This window comes from Symsagittifera roscoffensis, chromosome 9, assembly GCF_963678635.1.
Source record: "Symsagittifera roscoffensis chromosome 9, txSymRosc1.1, whole genome shotgun sequence".
Classification (NCBI taxonomy): Eukaryota; Metazoa; Xenacoelomorpha; order Acoela; family Convolutidae; genus Symsagittifera; species Symsagittifera roscoffensis.
In genome coordinates this window covers 51,491,958-51,519,873 of record NC_087070.1, presented here as the reverse complement: position 1 = coordinate 51,519,873, position 27,916 = coordinate 51,491,958, and the positions used below count along the sequence as shown (strand labels likewise).

General features: G+C 36.0%; 1 protein-coding gene across 1 annotated transcript in view; it reads left to right on the top strand.

The window, feature by feature from the left end:
- LOC134854663 (uncharacterized) overlaps window positions 1-27,916 on the top strand; it is a 275,825-nt gene that overhangs the window by 213,601 nt on the left and 34,308 nt on the right. Inside the window, exons 4-15 of the mRNA XM_063871011.1 lie at window positions 638-923; window positions 1,311-1,412; window positions 2,004-2,170; window positions 2,402-2,544; window positions 3,457-3,596; window positions 4,052-4,173; window positions 6,858-7,016; window positions 8,613-8,802; window positions 12,492-12,604; window positions 13,428-13,589; window positions 14,238-14,468; window positions 15,855-15,985. Of these exons, the coding sequence (XP_063727081.1) occupies window positions 638-923; window positions 1,311-1,412; window positions 2,004-2,170; window positions 2,402-2,544; window positions 3,457-3,596; window positions 4,052-4,173; window positions 6,858-7,016; window positions 8,613-8,802; window positions 12,492-12,604; window positions 13,428-13,589; window positions 14,238-14,468; window positions 15,855-15,985 (1,946 nt within the window). The remainder of the gene's footprint in view (window positions 1-637; window positions 924-1,310; window positions 1,413-2,003; window positions 2,171-2,401; window positions 2,545-3,456; window positions 3,597-4,051; window positions 4,174-6,857; window positions 7,017-8,612; window positions 8,803-12,491; window positions 12,605-13,427; window positions 13,590-14,237; window positions 14,469-15,854; window positions 15,986-27,916) is intronic.

Below are 27,916 nucleotides of genomic sequence, written 5' to 3'. Positions count from 1 at the left end.
TGCAAGTTATGTAATACCATACTGTTTCAGCGATGTCTGCGTATTCGAGTTCCGATATGTAAACACACGCTAAGTGGTACCATATGAAACAAGCTTCGCATTCTAACCCTTTAGTTCGATATGTCACCTTTTTCTGACATCCAGGGCAGACTTTCTCGTTATCCTCATTTAGCACACTCACTTTGGTACTTCTTTCATTAATGCTGGTTCGTATTCTTAGAGCCACAAATTGGCCAGTATTACTTCAAGGGAGGAGCTCATTGCTAAACCGCCTTTTTGAGCGTACCACAAACCAGTGTACCTTACTCACTGCCAAATTTAGTAAATTTCATAGTTTTGCGAGATATTTCCGGAGGATTGATTTGCTCATATAATCTCCTCGGGGCTATTTCAACAGCTTCCTTGAGCGGGACATTAGTGTATAAACTCTTTACATCAAGGCAGATTATACTCTCATTCAGAGTCCAACATCAAAAGTTAAAGATTTTTGAAAAAACAAGTTTTTTTTTTTTTTTTCAGTTTCCTTGCGTAATTGCCATGTTTGTAATTGCGAGGAAAATGCAACGTTTTCTTGCCGAAACAGATTTTTAAAAAATATTCTTTCACGTTCTTGAGATAATGCTCTGCGTGTTTGCAGACGAGTCTGAGAAACTGAACCCTCTCGTGGGCGTTGACCGAGAACCCACTGAGTCATCGATAAGCAACAAGAAAAAGAAACAAGCTGAGGCCCCTAAGCCCATCCAGTACTTCCACTATGCTTATCATTTGATCCCCCCTGATGACGGCGAGGAGGAAACAGTAGCTGATGTGGTGACATTTCCCACAGCAGCTAAAGTTTACGGAAAGGGAGCAACTGTCAGTGAGAATCCGGGTGTAAAAACATGGCGCGAGGGAGAAAAAACTTGGTTTACATTCCAACACAAGTAAAAGCTTTAACACGTTTATTTAAGTAAGAAAAAGTAGTGTGTCTTGTTTTTAACCGCCTAATTTACTTCGTGAAAGCAAAGTGCATTAACTTTGATTTTTTTTTCGGCTTAAGCATAAGATATCAGCTAATCGTTTACGCTCTCGGAAAGTTATGATACGAAAATAAGTCATATTTTTACTCTTGGCTTCGATAAGTTACGCTCTGCAATAATGTGACTGCTGGGCCAACCTTGGCGCTTGATGACGCTAGTTAAAAGGGTGGCAAATATAAATGTCCATTTTTTGGCTTGGTTGATTGAGGTTCAGCGGTCTGTTGCCTGTTATTAAGAAAAATAACCTCTATTTAAAATGTCAATCGCTGAATGTCAATTGGCTGTTTTTAGTCACAAAATCTCCGTGACAAAGGAGCTTCTCCACAAGTTATTCGATCACACTCTAGAAGTGAAGGTGTGGAATAGCAGAGAAAAAGTTTCATCAACCACCAGGTAACAGGTGTCATTCATGCACCAATTTTATATAACAAGTTTAACTGGAGGTTTTTTTGCGTATAAAATATGAATTCATGGAGATTTTAGGGTAATTGAAACCCTTTAACGAAACCCTATATTGAAACCCTTATAGACAATTCAATTAGTGCTTTTATAGAGGAGGGACGGTTGAAGTACATACCTTTAATGACAACGCATTAAATGCTGACTTGACCTAATTCCTGCAATATTGTCTACTGATGTATTTATATAATGCTGGTATGGGCCCTATCCAGCTTGTGCACGACCGTACCTAAACGGAAGGGCCCCTTTTATAATTTACCTTTTTTATTGAAACTGGAGATATCAATTATAGCAGTATGATGGGTTTATATGTGCAGACTTTTTACTAGATAAAAGCTGTTCGTATCAATAAAATAATCAGAGATCTGTTACTGTAGCTCAAATGACTTAATTGAGTTTCTTAAAGTCATTTTTAAAGCGTAACTAAATGAGAGATGCTGAATAAAGGCTCTTTTTCAAAGATTATGTACGAGATAAAATTAGAATGAATAAAATGAAAACTTTACCACGCAACTGGTTTTACAGGTTCGATAGACCAAAAGGTTTCCGTTTTCCTGGACCGAAGCCAGGCGAGGATCCAGAGGACATCGGGGGAGTGAAACCGACAGTGTTCAGCCAGTCCAGGGATTTCGTCTCTTTACAGCCTAAGAAATACTTCAGCTTCAGAGATGACGTCTATTATTCCAAAAGGAGTACGTAAATTTTTGATCTTTTTGGTGTGTTTACTTGAAGTTTACTTCTGAAACTATAAACTGAAAATCTTCGGCTTCAAGAAAACTATTCGTCTGTCAATTTTTGTCGGCTTACTTGTCACAGCTCAATTTTGTTACGATTCAAGAAATATTTTCTAGGTTAAATTATGTTTTTTTTTGTCATTTACAGTTCCTAGATGTAAATGAGCGGTTGTTTGTTTGGGGTTTCAGGAGACATCTACAGGATGTTGCCGCATGAGAAAGTGGAGCTGGAGAAGAAGTTTGCAGACTGGGCAGACACCAACCCAGAACTCATCCCCAAAGCACCCGGAACAGGACTCCCCATGGACGACAAGAACCCGAACGGACACAAGGTACTGCTGAAAGTTTGAAGGTTGCCTGCATTTTTAACCGACATGTTATAACCCAGGATTTCTAGAACCCGGACGCCAATTCTGCATGAGAAAAAACATTTACCGAAGATGAGCGAACTTGATTGTATCAAACTCTGGAAATCAGTAAACAAAACACTAAAAGTCATATAATATATTACCCTTGCGATAAGCGAGGGTATTGCAATCGGGTACTAGACTATTTTCCCGTAAACAACTCTGTCCACGACACCTCTAGACTTCTTCACCTATTCGTCCTCTTTGCAATTCCTACTCCTCTCGTTTGCAAATATTAAGCATGTTTGAGTCTGTTATTTTAAATGTCCGTCCTTTTCAAAATTTGCTTTTTATGTTGGTTGTGATTTTTCCAACTCGACTTGTTAAAATTTAATTTTTTTTGTGTCCTTTTTTTGGCCAAATAGGCTTCGGCCTATTTTATATCAGCATAGTGGCCTAATTTCGAGTAGTTTCAAGGGAAATATACTTTTCATGCTCACCTCTGTATCGTCAAAAAGCTAAAAATCCTAATAGAAATTATAGTTCAAGTTTTTCATGACCAAAATTTGTTTCGACTTTTTTTGTTTTTTCTTTTTTTTTGGCTTGATAAGTTTCGGCCGATATTATATAGGTTTCATGGCCGCTTATATCGGATAATTTGTTTTCAAGAAGGTAAAATTTTCTTAATAATCTGCGAAACTTATCCAGAAGAAATCCCATCAAAAAGGCCAGCTACCTGCCTAACAATATTAATTCACTGGTTTTTATAATAAGTCATTTTTGTCTTGCTTAGCCGACTGGGTTAACCGTTTTCTTTTCCTGATTTTAAACTCTCTGAGGAGCGTGTCACGGAAAAGACCTTCTCTAGTACAAAATAATTTTTGATTGTCTGTTCAGGGTTTGGAAGAGTCAGTGTACAATATGGGGGGAGATGGTGGCGCGGGTGGGGATAGAGAGGATGGCAGTCCCTCTGGCAAGATCCCACACACCATTGTCGGATATCAGACCAGTGCAGCTGAACTGGAGGAGAATATGAGGCAAGTCGAATTAATGACTGCATGCTTGGTTAGAAATTTGGATCTCTTTAACTATTCCCAACTTTTCAAGTATTTGCAAGTTATTAGTATCATGGAAAGGTCGCCATTTTTTAAGTCTTGTTTTCTTCTCTCAGTAAAGCTTTTTTTTTAAAAAAAAGGAATACATTTTTGGGTTCAAGTTTCAAAAAGTAGATTGAGCAAGAATCAGTTAAATCGCGTGAGAAATATGAACATCAGTAATCTAGTTATTTGTTTTGGAGTGTTGGTGTCCTACCATGATCCGTGCTCGGTGCCGAAGTATGAGGCAACATTTTTCAGACCAGAAAAAAAAAACAGAAATGCATGAAATTCTCGAGCAAAGAAACTACAGCAGTTCTCCATAAATAGCTGAGCAGCTTGTTTGTTGGTCCTTCAGTCGTAATTAAATGATCTTAATAACTTGGTTATGTGAGCAGGACCTATAGCAGACTGGGTAGATTGGCAGCTGCCAGTGACCGACAGGACAAGCCCATTGCCACCAACAAGGCCATGTCAGTCGCATCCTCAAAGGGAACTAGGAGGAACTCAGCCGCCAGCAGTGAGTAGTATGACAGGGGGGGGGGGGGTTATTCTCATGTAAGAAGGTTGGAAATACTGAAAACCATTTCTAACAATTTGAATTAGGCTTTCAAAAGTTCAGAAGAAATGACCTTGGAAATCAGTCAGTTTTGGACAGCCGATTGATTGAAAAAATTAGGTCATTCAGTCCATTCGGCCCGAGAAATTTCCCTGCACCATTTTCAGAATTCGACCTTTTTCAATATTCTAGGTGATTATCTCATAACAGAAGGATTTTAATGAGTGATAGTTCTCAGCCAATGAGCCTCTTTCAAGCTGTCCAAAGCTTAAGACTTTCGAGTTTTTGCATACTGAATTCTGATTGGAGTCTATAATGTTTGGAAATTTGGTCCCTCTGGCATGAGAAACTCCTACGAGCTCTTCTACTGTTTGCCACGAAAAAGAAAGAATTAAGATGAATAATGGCTACAAGAAAGCTATTAGTGCATCCGGATGAGGCTTTTTTAAACTCTCAATCCATGGATTCTATGGCTTCATGAAAATATGAAGGTGTCAGATAAATTAGATGTACCATGGAGGTCATGAAGAAACCTTTATGAAACAGATTTTTATTAAGAGTCGATGAACTTAGTTCAGACTCTTATATAGGTCGTGATGATTTTTTCCCCGAATTTTTCAGGAAAACTCACGCTCAAATTTAGTTTTTCGCGAATTGACTTTTAAGTTCAGTATTAAAAGAAAGGCCAACCCCAATACCGAACAGCGAAAATGTAAAGGTAATGAAAAACGTGATCGACTTCTATTTTCGAAAAGGGAAAAGGGAATTTAATTATCAGGTTTCCCAGCAAAATATAAATTTTACCCCTTTCTCCAGTTTTCTCAAATTGAGTTAATTTCATCAAAAACATGTCAATCATAAATTGTTTGAAAAAATTCAAGGAGCTTTACGGTCTTTTTTTCTGTCTGTTTGCTATTTTTATTAATATTTGAGGATCTAAGATTTTGTGAGGGGCGGAACTTGATATTTTAAAATTATTTTTCCGAGCGCTGCCGAAGCACAATAAAACCCTATTTGGACTAAATTTTCTGCGCCGCTGTCAAGTTGGTGAAAAAAAAAAACATTTCAAAAATGCTCTTTTTGATAAAAAAAAAAGTTTTTTTTTCGCCGCTCACTCCTCTTCAAAATTAGTATATATTGGCGCCAAAAGCGTTTTTTCAAAAGTTTTAGGTTTGGTCGGCCAAAAATGGGTGCTATAAAATATTACCTAAAGGGCACAGGGGATCGAATCCCTGAGGAGAGAAGAGAGAGAGAGGAGCCCCTGAATAATGTAAAAATTTTCCGTGAATCTACACACGCTAGTTTAATTGGGATTGAAAGATGGATGGCCTGCAGAAATAGGCCATGAATCAAGGGCCTGGCAAAAGGGCAATTTTTTGTGGAGAAAAGTCTTGCTTGAGTATGCAGAAAAGTTTTGCTTGAGTAGTCTAGCCACTTGATTCTTGGCGTATCGCGTACTACTGACGGCGATCATTTTTTCAATCCCAATACGAATCAATCTCGATTCATTCGAGAAGTATACAAACTATCCAAAAATAGAAAAATAAGGCCAGAAATTCGGGTTGACCGAAAGTCATCTTCACATTATTCCATGCATGAAGAGCACAGATAAATTATTGTCATTCAATTTTCGTACAATTCCTTAAATAGGTTGGAAACAGATTTGAACTGATTTCTGCGGCTATTTAAACCCAATGAAACAGTCTGGTGATGACGAAAAAAGTTTGTCATACAATTTCCAAACGTAATTTTCTTTGATGAGAATTCTTTTGACAGATAAATTGTATGGGATTACAGGATTTTAGGTTTTTCTAAAAAATGATTTGCAGAATATTATATAGACTCTGAAAATTTTGAAGTTAGATTATTTACAAATATCGATATCTCGAAGGTTATAAAACTTTTCCATTCGTTTTTTTTTGGTTAGTTTTTGTTACGACAGTCACTGAAAGTGACTACAAGGAACTGTGTATTTTCTACAGATTTTTTTCGCCCGATTATGACGTCCTTAAAAAGCACTTTCAGCCGTGTTTCGGATTCAGTAAAATTGTCTCAGTTTTCCGAAAAACTGGTTTGAATTTTGAAGAGTCAATGAACGCAGTGAAGACACTTTTTTCAAGTGTCTTAAAATTTGATCACGCTCCTATTTGATTTTTTGCTTTTTGAGTTCTTCAATCTAATTTCAATTCATTTGCTAAATGAAAGACAAAAACGCTCTCCAATAGTGAAATCGGAAGTGGCGCGAAAAAAAAACGTGATTTAGATTCAAATTCGAAAGTGGACTTTACTATATTTCCAAGTGGAATAAAAAACACTCTTTGACCCGAATTTCGAAAATTGAAAATGTTCAAAAATTAGCCAAAATTTTTTTCTTTGGGTTCATTGACACTTTTCAAACTTTCTGTTGGCTGCGTTACTAGGTTCAAAAAATGCAAAATGTGATTGTCCAAGAAACGATGTAAGATTCTAGAAACGAAAGTTAACCATAGTGTTAAAAATTAATTAATTAATTTCGAGTGAGATTATGATACAAACTAATGTAAATGTTAATAGTTCTTTTATGATGCCACGAATGGTGATGACTTCTGATACCACCTAGTTAAGGGGGGGGGGGGATAACTTGAACAATCTCTTATGTTTTACAGGAATGTCTCGCAAAAGTGTGAGTATTGCCCATGGTGGCAAGAAGGGAGGAGGGGGCATTGGGGCTACTTCACTTGACAGGGCGGTGGATGAGAGGAATGCGCATTTCCACAAGTACGGACTGACGTCAGTGTCTGTCAGAATGTCGATGCTCTTTGCTGGTCAGTTTCTTTTTTATTATTTCTCTACAACTCCCTTTTTTTCTTGTTTAGGTCTCGGTTTTGCCAGAATGCTTTACCGCTGATAGTTAAAAAATTTTTCCCGCTTACTATCTTAATTTTTTGGGTTCACTTATAAAACTCGATCTTGAAGCGGATAAAACGTTCTTAGGCCTTGAAAAATGCTCTTAAAAGTGAGATATGGCCTCATTTTAAAGCCCTTTTTCGTGATAAAGAGTAATGAACGTAGTGAAGACTCTTATATAGGTCTTGCTGATTTTTTTTTCAGAAAAAAAATATTGATGCACTTAAATATAATGCACTTTTTGAGTTCAATTGAAATTCATCTGCTGAAAGTTACGTAAAAAACACTCTCCAAATACGAACATGGAAATGGCACAAAAAACTTGAACGATTAGTTGAGGTTTTCTTAAAGAAGTTCAGTGTTTTTTTATGTTCACTTGCGTTCATTACTCTTTTCCAATATTCGATTGGCTATGTTTTGGATTTGAAAAAGTCATTTGAATTTTATCAAGATGAACAGGTCTGAGTTTTTTTGTTCCTCAGACTTCATTTAGCGAATAGTGAAGCTATGCAAATCATTTGGAGTCACTCTTATTCAACTCTTTTTTTTTCCTGCTTGGTGCTCTTTTTCCTGCTTGGCGTCGTTTGGCCATTACACCCTCGAAGCGAGTGTATTAGAACGAATCTTCTTTGAATTCAACCTAAGTCTCAAATACTGGTGCCACTTTTTGGCCACTTTTACGTCTTTTTGATAGCATGTGCTTGGACATTCAAATAGTAATAAGATAACACTGTTTTGGTGTTTGTATTTGGTGCCACTTTTGCTGAATTATTAGCATATGTAGCTGCTTTATTCGTGAATAGTGTTTGTCGGTTGTTAAGCTTGAGTGGATACTGCGTGTGAATCTAAATCTCTTGATTGCACTAGGTCGCAGATTCGAATCCTACATATAGACTAGTTTTTGCTTCAAGGCTTATTTCTACTTTTTCTTATTTCACTTGATAGAGCTGCTTTTTGGTCGTGTTCTCGCAAGTGTTTGAGAAGCGCAGCTTGGCCTCTCTGTAAATTTTAAAAGCGTTTCAGAAACAACAGCTCAATCAAGTCGCTTTAAAGTTATATTTTCCTAGAAGTTGCAATTTTTTCTCAAATATGGATGTTAAATTAATTGTAGTTTCTTCAGTTGCAGAGAATGTATCAAAGGCTATCCAGTCTGTTTGAGGATAGTCCGTGTATCTTATTTCCCCTTGTTCTAGACTAATTTTTTTTTGAGCGAAGATCTTTTTTTTGCGACTCAAGATCGCTTTTTTGCTCCTGGAGCTTTCACCTGCTACCACTATTGCAGCCAAAATCGGTCAGGCTGTGATCGGCGTGCAACTAGAGGTTAAGTGAGAGCTCGTCCTCGTACACTATCATTGCCATGTCGGTGATAGTTTGTGAGGACGAGCTCTCACGTGACTTCTAGCTTCAGGTTGATGCTCCGTTTCTTTTGGCTGTGATAACTGGTTACAAAGTTCTGTGCTTCTTGTTTATCTTGTTTATTTAATTCGTCTACTTTTTTTTTGTTCATTTCACAGGACTGCGTTCAGTGACCAACAGACTCGACTCGCCTGCGGAAGATGTGAATGACATGTTTGTGACTATCTCTCTAGACGATGATCTCCTCAACGAACAGCAGAGAGAGGCACTCAACCCAATGAGTATCAAGATAGAGTCGACCTCTGCCATGCCAAACACGCCTATGACATACTCGGAGCTAAGGAAACGGTAGGATTAGCAGAATTCTTTCTTTCGCAGGTTTCATTGGTAGCCAAAATCTTAAGTAGCACAATTCTTAACCTATTATGGCGGCTTTTTTATGACACAAAAAACGCATTTTTTTTGTTTGTGTTAAAATACGAGTTCAGTTTTTCACACAAATATGTCGCACATTTTTGTGAAAAATTTTTGCATTAATTATATATCACATGATGTAGCTACAGTCACCGGACATAGACGTTGCAACTTTTAGTTTTCAAGCAAGAAAATGAACGAAGATTTTTTCAAGTTTGACTGAGATGCGGGATGAAACTTTTTTTTGACAACAGCCTGATAAAAAACCATAAAAAATTGTTTTAAGGCGTCGTTTGGCCATTAAATTAGAGGGCGACAGTTAGTGCCAAAAATTCCCTGTAAACAGCACAAGCAGTTTGAAACTTTGGACCTGAAATTTTTTCGTTGGAAAGCTAAGTATCTCAGCTAGGCCCTCATATCAGTTTTTCCTTTTTACACTAGCGTTCAGCTTAGTGTATTATTACGAACCTTCTTTTTTTCTAACCTAAGTGGCAAATAAAAGTTCAATTAAAGTGTTCACTTATTTAGAAATTTCACTGTAGCATTGGAAATAGCATAGCATCTGTTTTCTGCTTATTTGTGGCTTTTGTTTGGTACCTATTAAGCTTCCGTGGCTGAGTGGCTAGTGTATGAGACTATCTAGGTTGCAGGTTCGAATCACAGACGTTGCCAATTTTTTTAAACTGATTGGAGGCTTATTTCTAATTTTGCTTATTGCACTTTATGCAGCTGCTTTTTGTGTTCTCGCTGGATGTGTTTAAAAAGGAATACAAAAAGTTGCTCAGCTCCGAAACTCAGATTTTTGCATTAACTCAGATTTGATGCATTTTGCTATCTAAATTGCTGACTTTTTAGTCAACTTGTGTATAAGAGCTTAACAAAGTTTTCAGTTCTTTTATGTGAAACATAACTTAAATGAGGACCTAGCTGAGATTCTTAGTTTTCCAACGAATTTTTTTTCTAGGCCTCAAGTTTTAATTTGCTTGTGCTGTTAACGGGGAATTTTTGACAATAACAATACTTCTCTGTCGCCCTGTTTAAAAGACCAAACGGCGCCTAAGAAACAATTTGTTACTGTTTTTACCCTGCTAATGTCTAATATAGTTTATTCCGTCAGAGGTGAAATTTTCAACCGTTAATCTTGATTAGTTGTAGAGAAAACGGCACAAACGTGAAAAAAAATCCGTTCATCTCGCTTGAAAACTTAAAATTGCAACTTCTCTGTCCCATGACTGTTTATCAGCATGCAATCTTGATCAGTTTCGAATGTCTGTGTCGTTTTCTTTTTGCCTTTTAAACCGACAAAGGGAAAGCTTAAGAAATTACGAAAATCAACCTATTTTCCATTGTCTTTTCCATGAGTTATGAACGTGTGTTCTTGTATAGATATTGTTGATTTCTTTTGTTTTTATTAGGTTTGTTTGGTTTAAAATTTATTCACACTCAATTTTCGTGGTTTGACTTGATTTCTTTCAGTTTACTTCATTTCTTTTGTTAAAAGGAAGGCAAACTCCACTATCGAATCAACAACCGCCAGTGGAATAGAAAATTTCCCGGGATGCCATATCTGCCTTGTAACAATGGAATGTGGAAAACAATTGGTAGGGCCTAGCATCAAAAGATCTAGCAAGATCAGATCTAGCAACATGCGAACAGCTCCCAGCAATAAAGATAAATGTCCAATTGCCGGATCCCATCTAAAATTTACTAAGCAAATTGGCAGAATTGGAGGACATGTCATACTACGACTCAAAAATGGAAGCGGGAATCGAATTATTCAAGGAAGTAAAGAAGAAGTCCCAAATGTTCAAAATCAAGAACAGAAGAGGAAAATAGCAAAACCGTTAGCGCTGAATATGAGGAAACTTAGACCTTCGTTAGCAAGAGTCATTGATGACCGGCTTATATTGAAAAACTCATTGATGAGTATAATTTCGTTCATCGGCTCAATGGTACTCCATGCACTTTTTTTTGTGGATCTACCACAAATGCAAAAGGGAGACGGGATGTTTCTAAATCACAACCAGAACTTCATCCCCTGAATGAAAACATAGTACCACTGAAGGAACATTGAGACGTTTATTACACCTTGAAACACCTTTCAGTAACCTTAAAGGTACTACTTTAAAGAATAGTATCATTTTAAAGAAAGTTATCATCTTAACTTTTAACACATTCTTGAAAAAATGTATTTATCCTTGTGCTGAGTTTTTGTAAACATATAATCTGACTAACGGACTGTTTGTGGAATTAGAGGGCTTCAAATATAACCCGACTCTTTCTATAAAAAACAATGGCAGAATGCAGAAGAATAGCGAACCCAGGTCAACTTTCAAAGGATGGTAGTATCACATCCCTAAATTCCATTTCTGTGATTCATTATTTGACCTTACTGATAACTTCGAGGCCCACTTTTGTTTATGCCTACGAGCTGAATTTACTTTTCAAAACAAGAAAATGTGAACTGGAAAATCAGTCAATACCATGAAGGAAGAAACAGGAAATAACATTTAAACACAAATATAAAAGGACAGATAAGGATTGATGATGAAAACAAAATGACTAAAACTCTGGTAATTTTGTTAAATAAATTTGATGAGTGTAATTAGCATCATATACTCATGGTTTATAAAAAATTGTAAAATCAATTGAGAGATATTCGCGAGAGTGATCAGCTTGATTAAAATTAAAAGCCTCTGCCTAAACTTCTTTCTTAGTCCTCTGAGCCTTCTGAGTATTACCGTCCTGACGATCTACGACATCCGGTTTATATATCTCTCGGGTTTTAAACTTTCCTCTTCATTTGGAAAGCGTTCCTTTAAAAGCACAGCAATCCTCTAGAGACCAGATAGAACAATACTGAGGTCTGACATAAAGGTCACAAAAAACGTGATCGACTTCTAATTTCGATAATGGAAATAAATTTTCAGATTACCCAGCAAAATAAGTTTACTTATTGATCCAGTTTTCTCAAATCGGATTAAATTGTTAAATCGGGTTAAATTGTCAAAAAAAGTTTCAATCGTGAATTGTTATACAAATTCAAAGAATTTTTTTCTTCTTCAAATTCAAAAGTTGAAGGTTTTTCAAAAAACAATTCAGGTTTTTTAAGATTCCGTGCGTTCATTACTCCTTTCTAAATGTCAGTTGGCTATGTTTGACGCTTCTGTATACCGATTTTTGCTTTTTGTGATGCGCAGTAATACTTTCTTTTAAGAAATTTGATTAGTCAGCAATAAGATTTTTCTTAAAAATTGTGTTAATCAGAAATTACTTGCCGCCGCTGAATAAAGTTTCTCGCGAAATATTGAATTAATTTACCTCACAAAGTTGTACGCTGTTTTAGTTAGTTTTTCAATTATGTTTCAATGAAGTGTGCTATTCTATGTGAATGTGGCGCTAAAATTTGCATATGCAAGGAAAAATAGTCTTAAGACCATGTTCGTTTAGTTTTTGTATGGGAAAAATGCAAGTTTCGTTAATATAATTTTTGTATTAAAGTTTGATAAAAATTGCTTTTATTAAATTGAAAGAGGAATCATTGATTATTTGACGATGTCGATCAGTTTGAACTATGAGCCTGCTTTTCGAATTGCGTTCTACAAAATGATTTGTTTTTACAGATGTCACCCGGCCTACTGCAGATACAAGTTCGGCAATCTCGACTGGTACAAGACGCCTCCCAAGGTTCAAGACAGGGACATACACTGGAATGATACCAACGTCGTTCTGCTCGGTAAATCGGAAATTAGAAATTCCCCTTCCTCACATTCTGATTTGACAAATAAAAAACAATTAATTAGAACAGTTTAGAAGAAAGTCGTTAAAATTGATTTTTCTCGGTTTAACATTTCATATGATTTCTTCTTAAGCTCACATCAATTTCATTTGCCATATGCTACAAAAATTACGCTCTCTAATATCAATCAGGCATATGGAGCAAAAAGTTATATCCTGCTTTCATTTTGCGATGCAAAACAAGAAAGCCGCTAAGTCAGAAAATTGTTTTGGAAATTTAAAGAGTTATAAGGCCATTTTTCTGCGAAATTAGGAAATGTACCTATTCTTTTGAGTGTATCAAATTCAATATAGGCAATTTTTTGGTTGGATGTGGATATAGAAAACCTCATTTTCTATGTGAAATGCAGTCATAATCTAACTCAAAATCTGCCTTTTTGATAATCATCTATTATCTCTTATTTTTTTCGTGGTTGTTATACGCAATGAAACGTCATGAAATTTGGCACCTCTTTAGGATTTCAATTAGTGTTTTTTAATAATCAGCATGTTGGTCTTTAGTTAGAGAAAAATTTATCAATTAATCCAGTCTTAAGGACATGTTTTTTTTTCGAAAAACAAGTCAGATTTTATTCGGTTTCCTTGCGTTCATTGACTTTTTTCTATTTTCATATCTGTTGGCTATGTTTGAGCTTACAGTTTATCTGAATGTATGTCCAAGTATTTCAAAATTGTCTTTTGATTTTGCAGCCTTAAAAACGGCAGTTCAACTGACAGATTTTGCCCCGCGACGGGAGTGATTTTTTGCTATCGTTATTTAGGAATGATGGACGCGGCTGAGGTGCGTGAGATCTTCCGAGGGGGTCTGTTCGAGGTGGAGATACACGACAGAGATGGTCGGAAGGTGAAACAGGAGAAGCCAGCGGCGCTGTTCGGGGAGGAGCCGGATGACGATAAGATATCCAGCATAGCACTTGTGGCCAGTAAGTTGCTGTTCCGACCGCTTAAAATTCTATTTTTCAAAGCGCTACTTTTTTTTGGCGATTGGGATCTTTTTTCCCGACCAGTCGAAGGAGTGCGAAACTGTCTAAGGAGTTTTTCAGCCAATTTGACTACCTCATAGAAAGTATGAAAGAGAGCAAGCGTTTTATCCAATGAAACCCATTCAGCCAGTTTTCGGATCTCAAAAGATATTTCAAAGTAGATATCTTAGTGCTAGTGTATTACTTGCGCAGAAAAATAATTTGTAAAAAAAAAATTGTGACTTTTCTACTGTCCCCTTACTCCAACGCCGACAAAAAGGTTACCAGCTATTTTATAAGGTTGTAGGTGCAGATTAAATAGGCTAAATATTGGGTTATTACCATGCATGCTAAATTTCAAAACACTCATGTAGTTGTTAAGTAAAATAAGTTGGTAAAAATCGCAGGTCGGGTGAAACGCTCGAAAAACCAAACTCTTAATTAGTTAGAACCTTTCAAAAGTTTCAATATACCATTTAGTATGTTTTTTTTGGAAGATTTGTTCAAAGTGATTAAAAGAAAAAATGCATTTTTGAAAAAACGCAAGATGAATGGAAAAATAGTTTCGGAGGTTTCGAAAAGATAGCTAAACATTAACTTATGATGCAGACAAGAGAACTGTGCACAACGCATTCGAGAGTAAATCTACGTGGGATCCTTTCGGTGTGGCCAAATTTGACCTGAGTGAGCTTCTGAGAGGGCGGAAGAGGTTGTGTCTCAAGACTCAGATCCAACAAGGACCTCTTCCCGAGTTACTGGGACTCCAGACGCAGGGAGGAGAGCCAGGAAGGATGGGAACAGGACAGGTGGTGGGAAACCCAACAGCCGTAGACGGACCAGGTAAAACGAGAAGTGTTAAGGTATTTGTTTGCACTAGCGAGCTAGTGAACGTAATGTCATATTACGAATTTTCCTCAAGTTCAAACTCAAATAAAAGTGCTCATTTGTTCGGTGGCGCTTTTGAAGCAATAGAATTATATCTGTTTACTTTTACTGCTTAGCATTATATCTTTATATCTGGTTTGTTGGTGGTTAGTGTTTGAGGATTTTCAAGTGACCATAGATCAGACGCTATGACCCGTGAATCTTAATCTCGTGGACGGAAGTTCGATTCCGGTTCAAAGCAGAATTTTCGTTAGTTTTACTTTTTCTTTTTTAAATTCATTTTTTGACCCTGTCTTTTTGGCGTTTTATCGATTGTGTTTGTATGAGAATTAGAATGAGATTGCACTATGATACTCTTTTCATTTTCAGGGCACTTGTAAGCTAAATTTAAAAAGATGAGATTGGGATAATAGGTTAACCATTTGAGGCAGGGACGGACCGTAATTAAAGATGAATGTACTTTTCGGTTTTAGTGTGATTTAAGGTTTTAGGAAGTGATTTTCCGAGCTCTCTGCAAAAGCATTCGTAAAAAGTGCAATTTCTGAATATGTGCCAATGTTATTTTGGTTTATTTGGAAGTTTTTCGACATCATCACTGATAATCATAGACATCGAGCCTTTGGGCTCCACCTTGTTAAATTCTTAAGGAGGTTCTAAACGTTAATTGTTTGTGGTCAAAATTATGTTGAGATTAGCCAATTGCTTGTCGTAGCCTCTATTTTAGTTTTTTAAGAGTAATGAATGCAGTGAGTACTCTTATATAGGTCTTGCTGATTTTTTTTTGGTATCAGGAAAAAGTCTTAAAATTTGTTCACGCTGTTTTAATTTTTCGCGGTTTGACTTGTGATTTCTTTTTAAGTTCATTGCATTTCCATTATTAAAAGGAAGGCAAAATCTACTATCGAACAGCAAAAGTGTAAAGGTCACGAAAAGCCTGATCGACTTCTGATTTCGAAAATGGAATTTATATATCAGATTTCCCAACGAAATATAAATTTTGCCTATTGATCCAGCTTTTTCAAATTGGATGAATTTAATTAATAAAGTCAATCATAGATTTTTCTACAATTTCAATGAGCTATAAGGTCATATATTTCTTTTCTCGGAAATTCGACAGAAAATGTGTATTCTACCAAAAAACACCAATCATAAGTGGTTTGTGAAATTCAAAGAGCTCTTAGGGCATAAAATTCCAAAGTTTTTTTTTCATTTCCTTGCGTTCATTACTTGTTTGAAAAAGCCAATTGGCTATGTTAATTTATTTTAGTATATTTGTGCCTATATATAGAGTCTGTTTCTCTGGCGTTATTTCTGTTGTTTCACTTATTGTACATGTTTCAGTGGATCTACCTCTGCCCGTGGGTGAATACCTGGAAAGTGGGGCTAGCATGAAACTCACTGTAGAAATCACCCGACTGTTGGCAACCCCCGCCGAAGTGGCCAAGAATGAGCTGCTTCCCGCCTCAGAAAAGGTAGCTTAACTGTCTCACAAGTTTCTAAAATGGTCCACTGTTTTCAAGAATTTTATTGCCGTTTTGCTAGCCTTGATTTGTTCTGGTCTCAAATATAACCTGATATTAAATTTTCAATATAAGCTCATTATAACCTGACATTAAAACTGATCAGTACGAATTTTCAGGTAAATATATTTTTTGCAGAGAAGATGATGCTTATCACTGATACAAATTGTTGTACAAAACTTGTTCTTGGCTTCCGCCTTCTTGGCTTCCATGTCTATTCATTGACCATCTCAATGCCTCTAAGCATGTGCTCTCTTTGTAACTTTCTATCTCTAACTCGCAACACAACTAACTGAAGAGCAACTGAGCAGACGATGAAAATCGTTCCGACAGTGTTCTGCAGAGTAATTCTATCTGGAAACAGAAACAACTGGGCTGCAAATGTCACTATTGAGGTTGATGTCTGAATAACAAAGGTAGCTATAATCGTAACTTTGGTGCTGCCTTTGATCACCGCAAATGAGGCGACAGCTTGGCTCATGAAACATAAGTAAACTAGTATTTTAGCCATTAAAGAGCAATCTGGATTTATTGTTCTGAAAGGCCGATAGTTCATTAGACCGAAAGCTCCGGTGCCGAAAATGAAGCCGAGATAGTTCCAGCTAGGGTTTATTTCATTGAAACTGCGGATATTCGTAAGTAGAAAAACGAAAGCAACACCAGAAAGAGTAGCCATTGAGACGCCAAGTAGACTTTTCATCTGAAGAATGTCGAGGGAGAAGAGAGCCTGTGGATTGCATATGAGGCCAGTGCCGATGACACCCGACAGCACCGAGGTGACGGAGAGTAGCGTGGGACACTTGCGCTCTCGGACGGTCTCGGCGACCACAGAAGAACACAGACAGAAGAAGGCATTTATGAGCATCGAGTCTGAAGGCAGAATGTAACGAAGTGATATGAAGTGTAAACCGTTAGCACCTCCCCCAAAAATAAGCCCATTGAGAAAGCTGAGATAAAGCTGTCGCTTGTGAAGCAATGAGTGAACTGAGAATTCGGTATCGAGCGATAATAAGGTCACAGATAATAAAACTCCATTTAGCCCGACCCAAAAAGAGATTAGCGAGGAGTTAAATCCAGTTTTGACGAACCCTAAACTGGCTGCTGAGTAACAAATGACATTGATGAGTAGCCAAATAATACCACGATTTGTTTCCCTCATGTCTAATAATATTGAAGATGATTTTCCCGTGTATCAACTTAACGTGTATTCTGCCTCAACTTTATTCTGCTCGAGTTGAAAATTCCCGCAAGCTAAACCGGTACCTGACAACTTGAGCGTGGTTAATTTACTCTATTTTCGGGAAAGGACTATCGATTCGATTGTTTTTCCTTTTACTTCGATTAAGTTTATACTGGTAATATATGAACCTAAATATGTATGTACTGGTAATTAAGAAACGATCACTGATACAAGTCTTTGGTATAAATATGGAATATTGTATAGCAAGAGGTATCAATGTTATATAGTCGGTGGCTCTAGTTTGTAGATTTGTGTGAAGTATCAGTTTCAGGCGTGCCTAGAGAACTCCTTTGAAAGCAACTTAACTTGTTAACTCAAAGGGGGATGATTGAAGGTAGATGAAATTGTTCCTGATCTTTCGCTTTGATTGATTCGAAAGCTATAAGAGAGTTCATTGTCATTATTGGGTACTTAGAGAAGCTCACCTGAAAGTCAATAAAATTTGAGGATCCACAGCTGCTAACAAACTGTTCCTGAAGATAAATTAGTTCATTCTATCTGAAAAAATGAAAAATCGATGAATATTAAATATAGTCACAAAGCTAGAAAAATACACGATCTAGAAGAGAAAATTCATCCAAGTTAAGATGCAAACTAGTTATAATTTAGGGGAATCGAAATAAAGGTTAGTGGAGCAGCTGGTTTTCTTAAGTCTACCTTTTAAAAAAATCACTGAAATTTTTTCAGCAAAGAAAAAAATTGCATCCGGATGCGAAGCACTCCTCTCGAGTTCGTTTAAAAGATTGTTTTTCTTAAAAAAAATTAAAGAAAACTGAGCTAGATACACAAACGAGCTTGCGAGCGTTGTGTTATACTGTCATATCAGTCTCCAACTGTGTTCCAACCAAAGGCGCATTCTTTTTCCAAAGAATTTGCGCGAAGATTATCGAAAACATTTTTGAGACTAAATGGTGAAAGGGATCTGCTCCTGCGATTAGCAAGCGTGAAAAAATCGAGACATCGTTTTTTAAGGTTAACCACTAGTTCAGCAAAATTTGGCCCACAGATAGTTTTTTTACAAACTCACATTCTTTTAATACTAGCGAACTTAAGTGAGCTTTAGTGTTATACTCGACTTTTCTTTTTATTCTAACCTTAGTAGCAAATATTGGTGCCGCTTTTGGGGCAATTTTACGTCTTTTTGATAGTATGTGCTTTTACATTCGAAAAGTAATAATTTAACACAATGATGCATTTTAATTCCTCAAATGAACCGAAAAAAGCTATTGGTTTCGAACAACATTACAATAATGAAAACTTGATTTCAGAAATATTCTAACTCAATTTATCTTGAATTTCATTATTTATACAAAATGTAATTTATGATTTCAATTTTGTTACATGCAAATTTGTGTGGATGCATTCAGTTTGGTATATTCCAAACTGTTACTTGCAAAATTGTGTCTATTTGTATGTGGTGCCATTTTTGCTGCATTGCATTGGCAATTTGTTAGCATATGTAGCTGCTTTGTTTGTTACTAGTGTTAACCGGTTGTGTAGCGCTCATGGCCGAGGGGTTAGTGTGTGAGACTCTAATTCTCGAAGGCGCAGGTTCAAAGCACATACGTAGCAAAGTTTTACTAATTCGAAGATTATTTCTATCTTTCCTTATTAACATGTAAAAAGTTGTGTTCTCGCTGGTGTTTGCGAAGCGCAGTTTATTGGTCGCGCATACATTACACAGTGACGGAGCGTAAAAAAATACCTATTGACGACTGGCAGGCGTCAGTTACCTTAATTCTACTCGTTTTTAACCGTCTAGACCTAGCCAGTTAGTTTTCTGGTGTGTTTAGGGCTAAGTAGAAAGTTACCATTTTTAGGCCATCAGTCAAACGACTTTTCATCAGCTTTCGTCTACATGCAAAAATAACCACATAGCTGGGACTCGGATCCCCAGACTACATGATTATTATTAAAAACACGGCTGGAAAACCATAATTTACTACGTTTTTAGTAACAGTTATATACTGAATCCATTGGAGATGGATCGACTCTTTCCTCTTTTCTAACTACTCATGCTAGCTACTCATTTTTGTTTGTTTTTTGTATGTTTCTGACTTTTTCAGCTAATTATCTTTTTTGTGCGTGGGTGTGTTTGCTTAATTTAAAAAATTAGAGCGCCAAAACTTCATAATCAGGTTATTCGAATGTTTGCCTGCTTTTTTTGCCACGAAATAAGCACTGCATATTATTTTGCTAACGGTTTTTTGTGTTTAAAATATGTTTGACTTTAATTGAAAATGTTCTTAATTTCTTCGTATAACATGTAATTTTACTGATCTATTTTTGATATCTATTTTTGTTGAAAGCTCTATTTGCTTCAATTTTTTTAGGCGGAAATTTTATTGGCGGAGTGACCTAGTTTTTGGGCGTTTAAAGGGAAAGTAGATTTTGAGATTTTTTGTCTCCGAACGGGTGGTGGGAGCATGAAACTTCAGAATTGCAGGACTTGACTTTCAAAAGTTTTTCATGACAAAATTTTGCCCCCGGCTCAACGACTGATTACCCAGATTGTACGGCTGAGTTTCCAGTCGATAAATGTTTCTGAATACGTATTCAACGCTTCAAATCCGGTGATTGTGTTTCGAGACGTGTTTTCAATAAGAAAATCTTTTCAGACCTTTTTTTGATGATTTTTTTAATTGAGTTTTTGAACATCTTTTTTGAGTCGATGAACGTAGTTCGGGATCTTATATAGATAGCGATGATGTTTTTTTTAATGAAAAGCCCTAATTTGTTCAGGCTCAATTTATTTCTTTAGCGGCTTGACTTTTAAATTTAGTTGATTGCCTTGTTGAAAAGAAGGCAAATTCCACTATCAACATGCGAAAGTTATAGGTTACGATAAACCTCATCAAGTTCTAATTTTCGAAATGGAATTTAGATATCCAAAATCCCAGCGAAACAAAAATCTAGCCTTTTGATCCAATTTTTTTCGAATTGTGTGAGTTTTGTCAAAAACTTGCACCCAGAATTTTTTCTAGAATTTCGATGAGCTATAAGGCCATCTATTTTTTCTTAGAACTTCGAAAAGAAAAATGATATTTTAAAAGATTTTTTTGAAAAACAATTAGATTTGTTCTGTTTACTTGCGTTCATTGACACTTTTTCACTCTTTGTCGGCTATGTTTATTAATATTAGGGGATCTATATTTCTTTATTCAAAATTTTGCCAGTCAATTTTTTCAAAAAAAATACCGGCCGTTTTTAACCATAAATTTGCGTTTTTTTGATAGCGCGCTTCCCTTAAAAATCAGTCTACATTGGTACCAAAGAAGTTTTCAGAAAATTGGTGCCAAAGGCGTGGTCGGCCGAAAATGGGGCCGACTAAACTTAGCCTTTGATTAATATGAAAAAAAAATTTCCGTGAATCTACACGAGCTGTTTTTTTTTGGGACTGAAAGATTGATGGCTTGCAGATATAGGCCATGAATCAAGGGCCTGGCGAATGGGTAAAATTTTTGGGTAGTAAAAAATTTACATGAGTAGTCTAGCCACTTGAATTGTGGCGTACCGCTCACTAATGACGGCGATCAATGTTTCAATAGCCAATACGAATCAATCTCGATTTATTTGAGAAATATACAAATTATCCGAGAAACGAAAAACCAAGCCAGAAACTCGGGTTAATTGCCAAACACATAAAATTCTCGTCACATTATTTCATGCATCAAGTGCACGGAAAAATTATAGTCATTCAATTTTCGTACAATTCCTTAAAAATATTGGAAACAAATTTGAAGTGATTTCTGCGGCTATTTAAGCCAAATGAAACAATCTGGTGATTGCGAAAAAAGTTGGCTTTATTTTTGTTGGCTATATTTTTGTTTTTTAGCTTGAAATTCTATGTTTGTGTGGTATCTCAAGTGATGTGAAGCTCGCTTCGCCTCTGTCATAAAAGTACAGTTGTTTTAGGGTTCTTTTTTAGTTTCACATGTTGACGAATTCTAATTTATCCTCATTAGACTAACTTGTAAGTCGCTTGACTCTTGAGCTCAAGATCGGGGTTTGAATTCGGGCACAAAGCAGAAATTTAGGCAGTTTTAAAAGAGCAGCTGCTTTTTGCCGTTTTAATCCTTGGTGTTTGCGAAGTGCAGCTGAGCTTCTGCGTTAAATTTGTCGTCTATTTTATTCTTTTATCCTTTTATTGCCCAATTGCAGCCGTCCACATCCTTAACCGGGATTTTCGAATCAGTAATTGAGCCCGCATCATCGGATTCTGAGTAATTTGTTCTAACAAATGTACTTATGATATCTGAGAAAACAGAACCTAAGATTTCAGTTTAAATTTCTGTTCAAATTGTTACGCCATCGTTGTTACGCTATTGTTAGATCTGAGATTTTCAAATAGCTTAAATGCTTCGCAGTGAATGTAAAATGTCTCAGGCTGTGTACCATGGTGATAATTTTTATCATGATTTTAAATTTCATTTTGCAAAACTTCAATAAGATTGAACCTCGAAAAATATTGAGCATTTTCACGGGGCTCCAGCTTCAACAAATGTTTTATAAACTCAGCAATAAGGTAAAAGAATTGTGTTATAGTATGAACTCTCTCTTTTTTTACACGAGCAAAGTTTGTTTTATAGTATAAACTCTCTTTTTTCCATCCTAAGTCGCAAATATTGTTGCGACGAAAGTATTGTTGCGACAAAATGTGTTCGTTTTGAAAGTGTTCGTTTTGATCAACAACCAGCTATTAAGTACAGCCAATGCTAAGGATATTAACAGAGACTATTATGTTACATATAGCACTTTAGCTTCAAGGTAGCATGGATCTGTAGCGCAGAGGTAGGGAAGGAGACCGGCAACAAAATAAAGAGGGTTCGAACCTGGGCAGGGTCGGATATTTTTAAAGAACTTTTTCGTATAATAGTTAATGCGTCCGCTTTATAAATTAAGGCATGTTGGTTGATATTTTTTTCTTTCAAATTGTCTGGTACTGCATATGCGTCATAATTGGCTTGCGTCACTTAGCAATGTTCTAGGCTGATAATTGGCGTGCGTCATTTAAGAAATTTGGTAGACTCAAAGTTTTACTCATTCAGTTTTTCCCAGTAGCGTTATCTGTCTTTATTTTGCTTGTGTATGCGAAGTTCAACTCGCATGTGTTAAAACCATTTTTTCAGAAACAATTTTGTTACAAAGGCAAAACTTTCACTAGTTGTACAATTGGTTTTCAATCCGGAACTCATGAATATATTTTCCTACAAATCTGTAAGAAATTGGATCTGCATATTTTTGAAACCTGAACTACTTCCAGGCCCAGCTCCTACTTACTCTGGTTGTGATATGCGTGTTTCTGAGTTTTGAGGCCTTGAAGTCTAATTCTGGCCGTAACTTAAGTGTTCTTTGACATGCATGAATTCATTTTTTTTCTGGGAAAACTTGAATATTCGTTTGTCTGATTCGATTCGCTCTCAAATTTTATTTATCGTGGTTTGACTTTAAATTTAAAGAAAGGAAAATTGCACTATCGAATAGAAAAAGTGTAAAGATCACGAAAGTGTGAAATTTTTTGGAAAAAAAAAGATTTTTTTTGCAATTTTACCAGCGGAAGAAAACATTTAACTAATGATCCAGTTTATTTTTCAAATTGAAGTATTTTATCTTGAAGTGTCAATCATAATCTGTTCATATTTAAAGAGCTCTTAGGTCATAAATCTTGTTTTCAATTGTTATCGGCTATGTTTTAAGTCGGCCTTATTTTCAAAGCTTTCAGGAAATTTTTTTCAAGCTCAAATTATTTATTTTTTCGAGGTTTGACTTTGATTTTTTTAAAAATTCAGTTCATTTATTTTGTTATCACAAAAGCAAATTCCAATTTCGATCAGCGAAAATGTAAAAATCACGAAAAACGTGATCGACTTCTAGTTTTGAACGTGGATTTTCAGATTTCCAATCGAAATAAAAATTTTACCAATTGATCCTGTTTTTTTTTCTTTCAAATTGGGTGAAATTTATCAAAAAAGTTATAACCACAAATTTTTCTGGAAGCTCAATAAGCTAGAAGGCCATATATTTTTTCTTGGAAATCCGGAAGAAAAAAATTAGATTTTCGAGTTTTTTTTTTAAAACAAGTCCGTATTTTTCTTCTTAATTGCGTTCATTGACTATTTTCCAACTCTCTGTTGGCTATGTTTTTGTATTGTAGCTTCAAAAAATATGTTTGTGTGGCCGACTCTGTCATAAAAGTACAGTTTTAGTTTCATTTTTTGACAATGCAAATTCTAATTTATACTTTGTACACACGGGTTGGATTCTTGCACAAAGCAGAAATATCATTTGTTTTACCCTGCCCTTCCTGATTGCACTGACTTTTATTTTTTCAAATTTAGTTATGATCTCTGAGAATAAAATTTTGGCTATGTTTTTTAGTTGGCCTTCATTTCTAAGCTTCGATTTTTATCATTTTACCAATTTTGACTAAAAGTGAGACGTTCTGTATTTTCATTTTTACGAACTCTGATTAAGAGTCGATGAACATAGTTCAGATTCTTATTGATAACGAAATTCCGATCAGAGCGTATGTGAAAAACAATGTTGTTTCATATTTCGCGGAAAAAGAAATAATCCCGTTGTAAAATTTAAATTTTTTTTTTAGTTGTTCTCTGCTAATTAGTTCTCGGGTTTTAATTAGTTCTCGGGTTTAAATTTTGAAATTTTAATCGCGTTTTAATTATTTATTATCGGGTCTTTCTTATTTTCATGACAAATCTGTAGATTTCCAAAAATATTGAATAATTTCGGTCTCAATAGAGCTCGCCTATTTTTGGTTGTCTTGCTTAATTTGGTTTCTGTTTTTTCCCTCCGCGTCGACTGAGTCAGTTTTTTTTAGTTGACAGTTATGTAATTATATGCGGCACTAAATTAACACGAGTCAGCTCGATTTCAGGTAGTCTCAAGTTTATTTTCATGGTGGCGTTTCAAGTTTTGAACGCACATGAGTTCCGGGATAAGTGCAACGTAGTGTGTATTATTTTTTCCTCCGGTTCTATCAAATGCTACAGTAAACTATAACGTAATTAGACAGTTTTGTTGTGCTATGGTTGCATGATGTTAATGGTTATGTATTGGTAATATTTGGACATAGATTTTGAGAAGACGATTTTTGCTCACAATGGTTCTCAATTTATAGTTTCACAATCTATTTTAACTTTCTGATACCAAGTGGAGCTTTTTTTACATGGAAAAGCCATTTCTTCGTTCTTGTATAAATATTTCATTGAATTCTTGCTTTTCAAAACAATAATTGATAACGGCTGAATAAAAGTGATTTGCTGTCGGTATTTATTATACAAGAACGTCTTCAAAACTTTTTTGTAGTATTAGTCTGTAGCCTCGACTCAAAGCCCAATTTCTCGTAGTATGCGTTTGAAAGCTTGTTTGTAATCAAATGCAGGGTTAGTAATTTTACTATTTTTTTTCAAGAAACGTGTTTGAAATACTTTTCATTTCAAATAACCTTTAGTTTTCTTTAATTTTCAAACTTTAGTTTAGACTCTTAAATAGGTCGCGATGATTTTTAGTTAAAGTCCTAAAATTTGTTCAGGCTCGAATTTATTTTTTTTGCGGTTTGACTTTTGTTTTGTTTTCAAGTTGTTTTCATCGCCGTTGTTAAAAGAAAGGCAAACTCCACTATCGGACAGCGAAAATGTAAAGTTAACAAAAAACGTGATCCACTTCTTGTTTCAAAAGTGGAATTTAGTTTTCAGGTTTCCCAGCGAAACAAAAATACTTATCGATCCAGTTTTCTCAAATTGGTTTCATTTTATCAAAACTTTTTCAATCATTATATGTTCTGGAAATTCGAAGAGCTTAAAGGCCATTTTTTTCTGCGAAATAAATAAGTTGTATCTATCCTGTTGAGAGTATCAATTTCAATAAAGGCAATTTTGTGGTTGTATATCGATTTTTAAACCATATTTTCTATGTGAAAGGCAGTCAAAATGTAACTCAAAATCTGCGTGTATTTAGTATGAATATTTTTTTTCTAAACCAACTCGCAATGAAAGTGGTCATGAAAAGTGTTCAGTTATTTGTTGGCAATTTTGCTATAATCGCGATCTGTAGCATTGGAAATTTCATAGCATCTGTTCTCTGCTTTATTTGTAGCTAGTGTTTGTGAGTTTTGAGGCGTCCGTGGCTGAGTGGTTAGGGAGTGTGACTCATAAAATCTAGGTAGCATGATCGAATCCGAGACGTTGCTGAATTTTTAAACTAATTTGAGGCTTATTTGAACTTCTTGTTTTTGCACTTCATAGAGCTGCTTTCGTCGTGTTCTGGCTAGTGTTCGCGAAGCATAGCTTCGCCTCTGTGTTAAATTTTCAGACTGCTGATGTTGGCAGGAGCTTATGATCTAACTCACGAAATTGATTTTGACAATAATTTTTGAATGTGGTATCCCTGAGCACATCACAATCAGTCAAAGATAATACTATTAATTTCAATGGAATAAAAAAACGGGAATAAAATATCGTTGCAAGCATTTTAATGAATCTGTTTTAAATTCAGTTGGAGCAATTTAACAACCACGATGATATGCATAGATCATAACTTTTTGGCATGTGTATGCAAAATGCATCTTCGCCTCTGTGTAAAGAAAATGAAATTGAAACAATCAGATTTGACATAGGAACGTCCAGTTGATGAAATAATTAACTTTCGTATATTCTGGCGTTCGTTCGAAAAACGTGAAATCGTTTAACGCAGGGGCGGATCTAGGATTTTCTCGAGGGGGGATTTTCAAAAAATTGTCCAAATTTTTGGCGACCCTTTTTTTAGGTCGACTAGATTGATTTTCCGAGCTCTTCCAATGCACTAAAAAGACCCTGTTTTGGCCAAAGTTTCAGCGCCAAAGAAAATTTTAAGGGTCCGTCACCAAAAATGAATATCTCAATATAGTAGAAAGGGGGGATCCTTTGGGTCGGCAGGGAGTCAAAAATCTGACCCCCTCCCCGTAAATCCGCCCCTGGTGTAACGTGAGATCGAAATCTTAGGCTTTTTAATTTCTTCGTGCTTGTTTTTGTTTTGCGAGAAAATCTGAGATGGCGCTCAGAAAAATATTTTCTGTTGGACTTGATTTTCTATCGGACTTTTTTGAATCGACTGTCCTTCATGCTTCTTCAAGTCAATTTTTGTTTTGAGTTTAGAAATTTAGGCTGTAAAATTGAAAAATCGAGTCCACCAATTTGTATTTGAACTTTGATTCGGTTCTCGACAAATCCATGGTTGATCAGGACACATAACATAATGTTTAAACCAACGAAAGGTGAGAAAATAGCCTGGGTTGTCATATGGGATTTTTGGACTCCAGCCTTGGCCGACCTTTAGTTGATATGGTTTTCCTTGTGGCTCCTCGTGCATGTCGCTTCTCTGCTGCTCATGCTTCAGAGATCCTGAGCCAAACCCAATTTTTGTGATAATGTTAACCTCACATTCGCAATCGTAATACGATAAAAGGTAGTTAAGATGCTTGTTCTCTTCAGAATAGTCGGTAATTTTTGCGAAATATTCAGTTGGTGTTATTAAAGCTTCCTTGAAGCCGTAGCTGAAATAGTAGATACATTGACCTTGGCAACAATCCTCTCGTAGTACGTAATAGTTATGCAACTGGAAAGCTGCACGGAATGCACTATCGCATTCTTCCACAGCAAATTTTTTCAGCCGCTTTTGTCGATTCGAAATTTCGCCTAAAGGATTTAAGTTGTTACCCATCCGGAGTTCAAATGCCGGGTTGCTTAGCCCGGTTTGGACTTCGAACGAGACTAAACAGTAATAGCTGCTCTTTGTCCTGCAAACATCCCAAAAGTGGTTGTAAGGAAGGGCAACTGGAATCATGAAAATTGTTGAAGACCAATTTAGCTCTGCTGTTGAATTTACTACAATGTCATTTCCACGAACAGCGTTAAACTTCAACGTAAAAATTGAAAGATACAAGCTATTCAAGCTATTAAGTTTCATTTTGCTTAACGTAATTCTACTGATTCTTTGATTATGGTTAGCAAAACATGAACAAAAGAACAGTTTATAATTCTAAAATTTGTACTTCATTGATTAAATAGTTTATTCAATTGAAAGGTCGACCGCTGGACGTTTTGAATGCGCTTCATTGTTCGGGTTTGGGAGAAACGTGTTCTAGTTATTAGATTTCAAGTTCAATGTTTTTTCATCAGTTCTGAATTTGTTCTATCGACATCTGTCTCATTTTTTGGTCTCTCAGCATCAAAACACCTACTTGAGTAAGCACCGAAGCAACTATGAAGCCTGTTCCCAAAGTAGCCAAAATAGTAATGCGGCCTGGAAAAAGAATAATCTGAGCTATAAACGTGAAAACCGAAGATGAAGTTTGAATGACGAATGTTCCTGAAACTGTGACGTCTGATGTTCCGCGAACAATACTAAATGCAGCAAATATTTGGCAGAAAATAGCAGCTAACGCAATGAGCTTCAAGTGAAGAGCACAGAGAATTACTTCCGAGAATGGTCTGTACGTAAAGAGGCCAGCGACTGTGGATCCAGTCATGTAGCCCAAAAAATACCAGCTTACTGGGAACTGGGAAAAGTTTCGAATTCTGGAAATCATGAGGACGAAAAATATTCCGGAAAATAGTGCTAGAGAGACGCCAAGTAGACTTTTCATC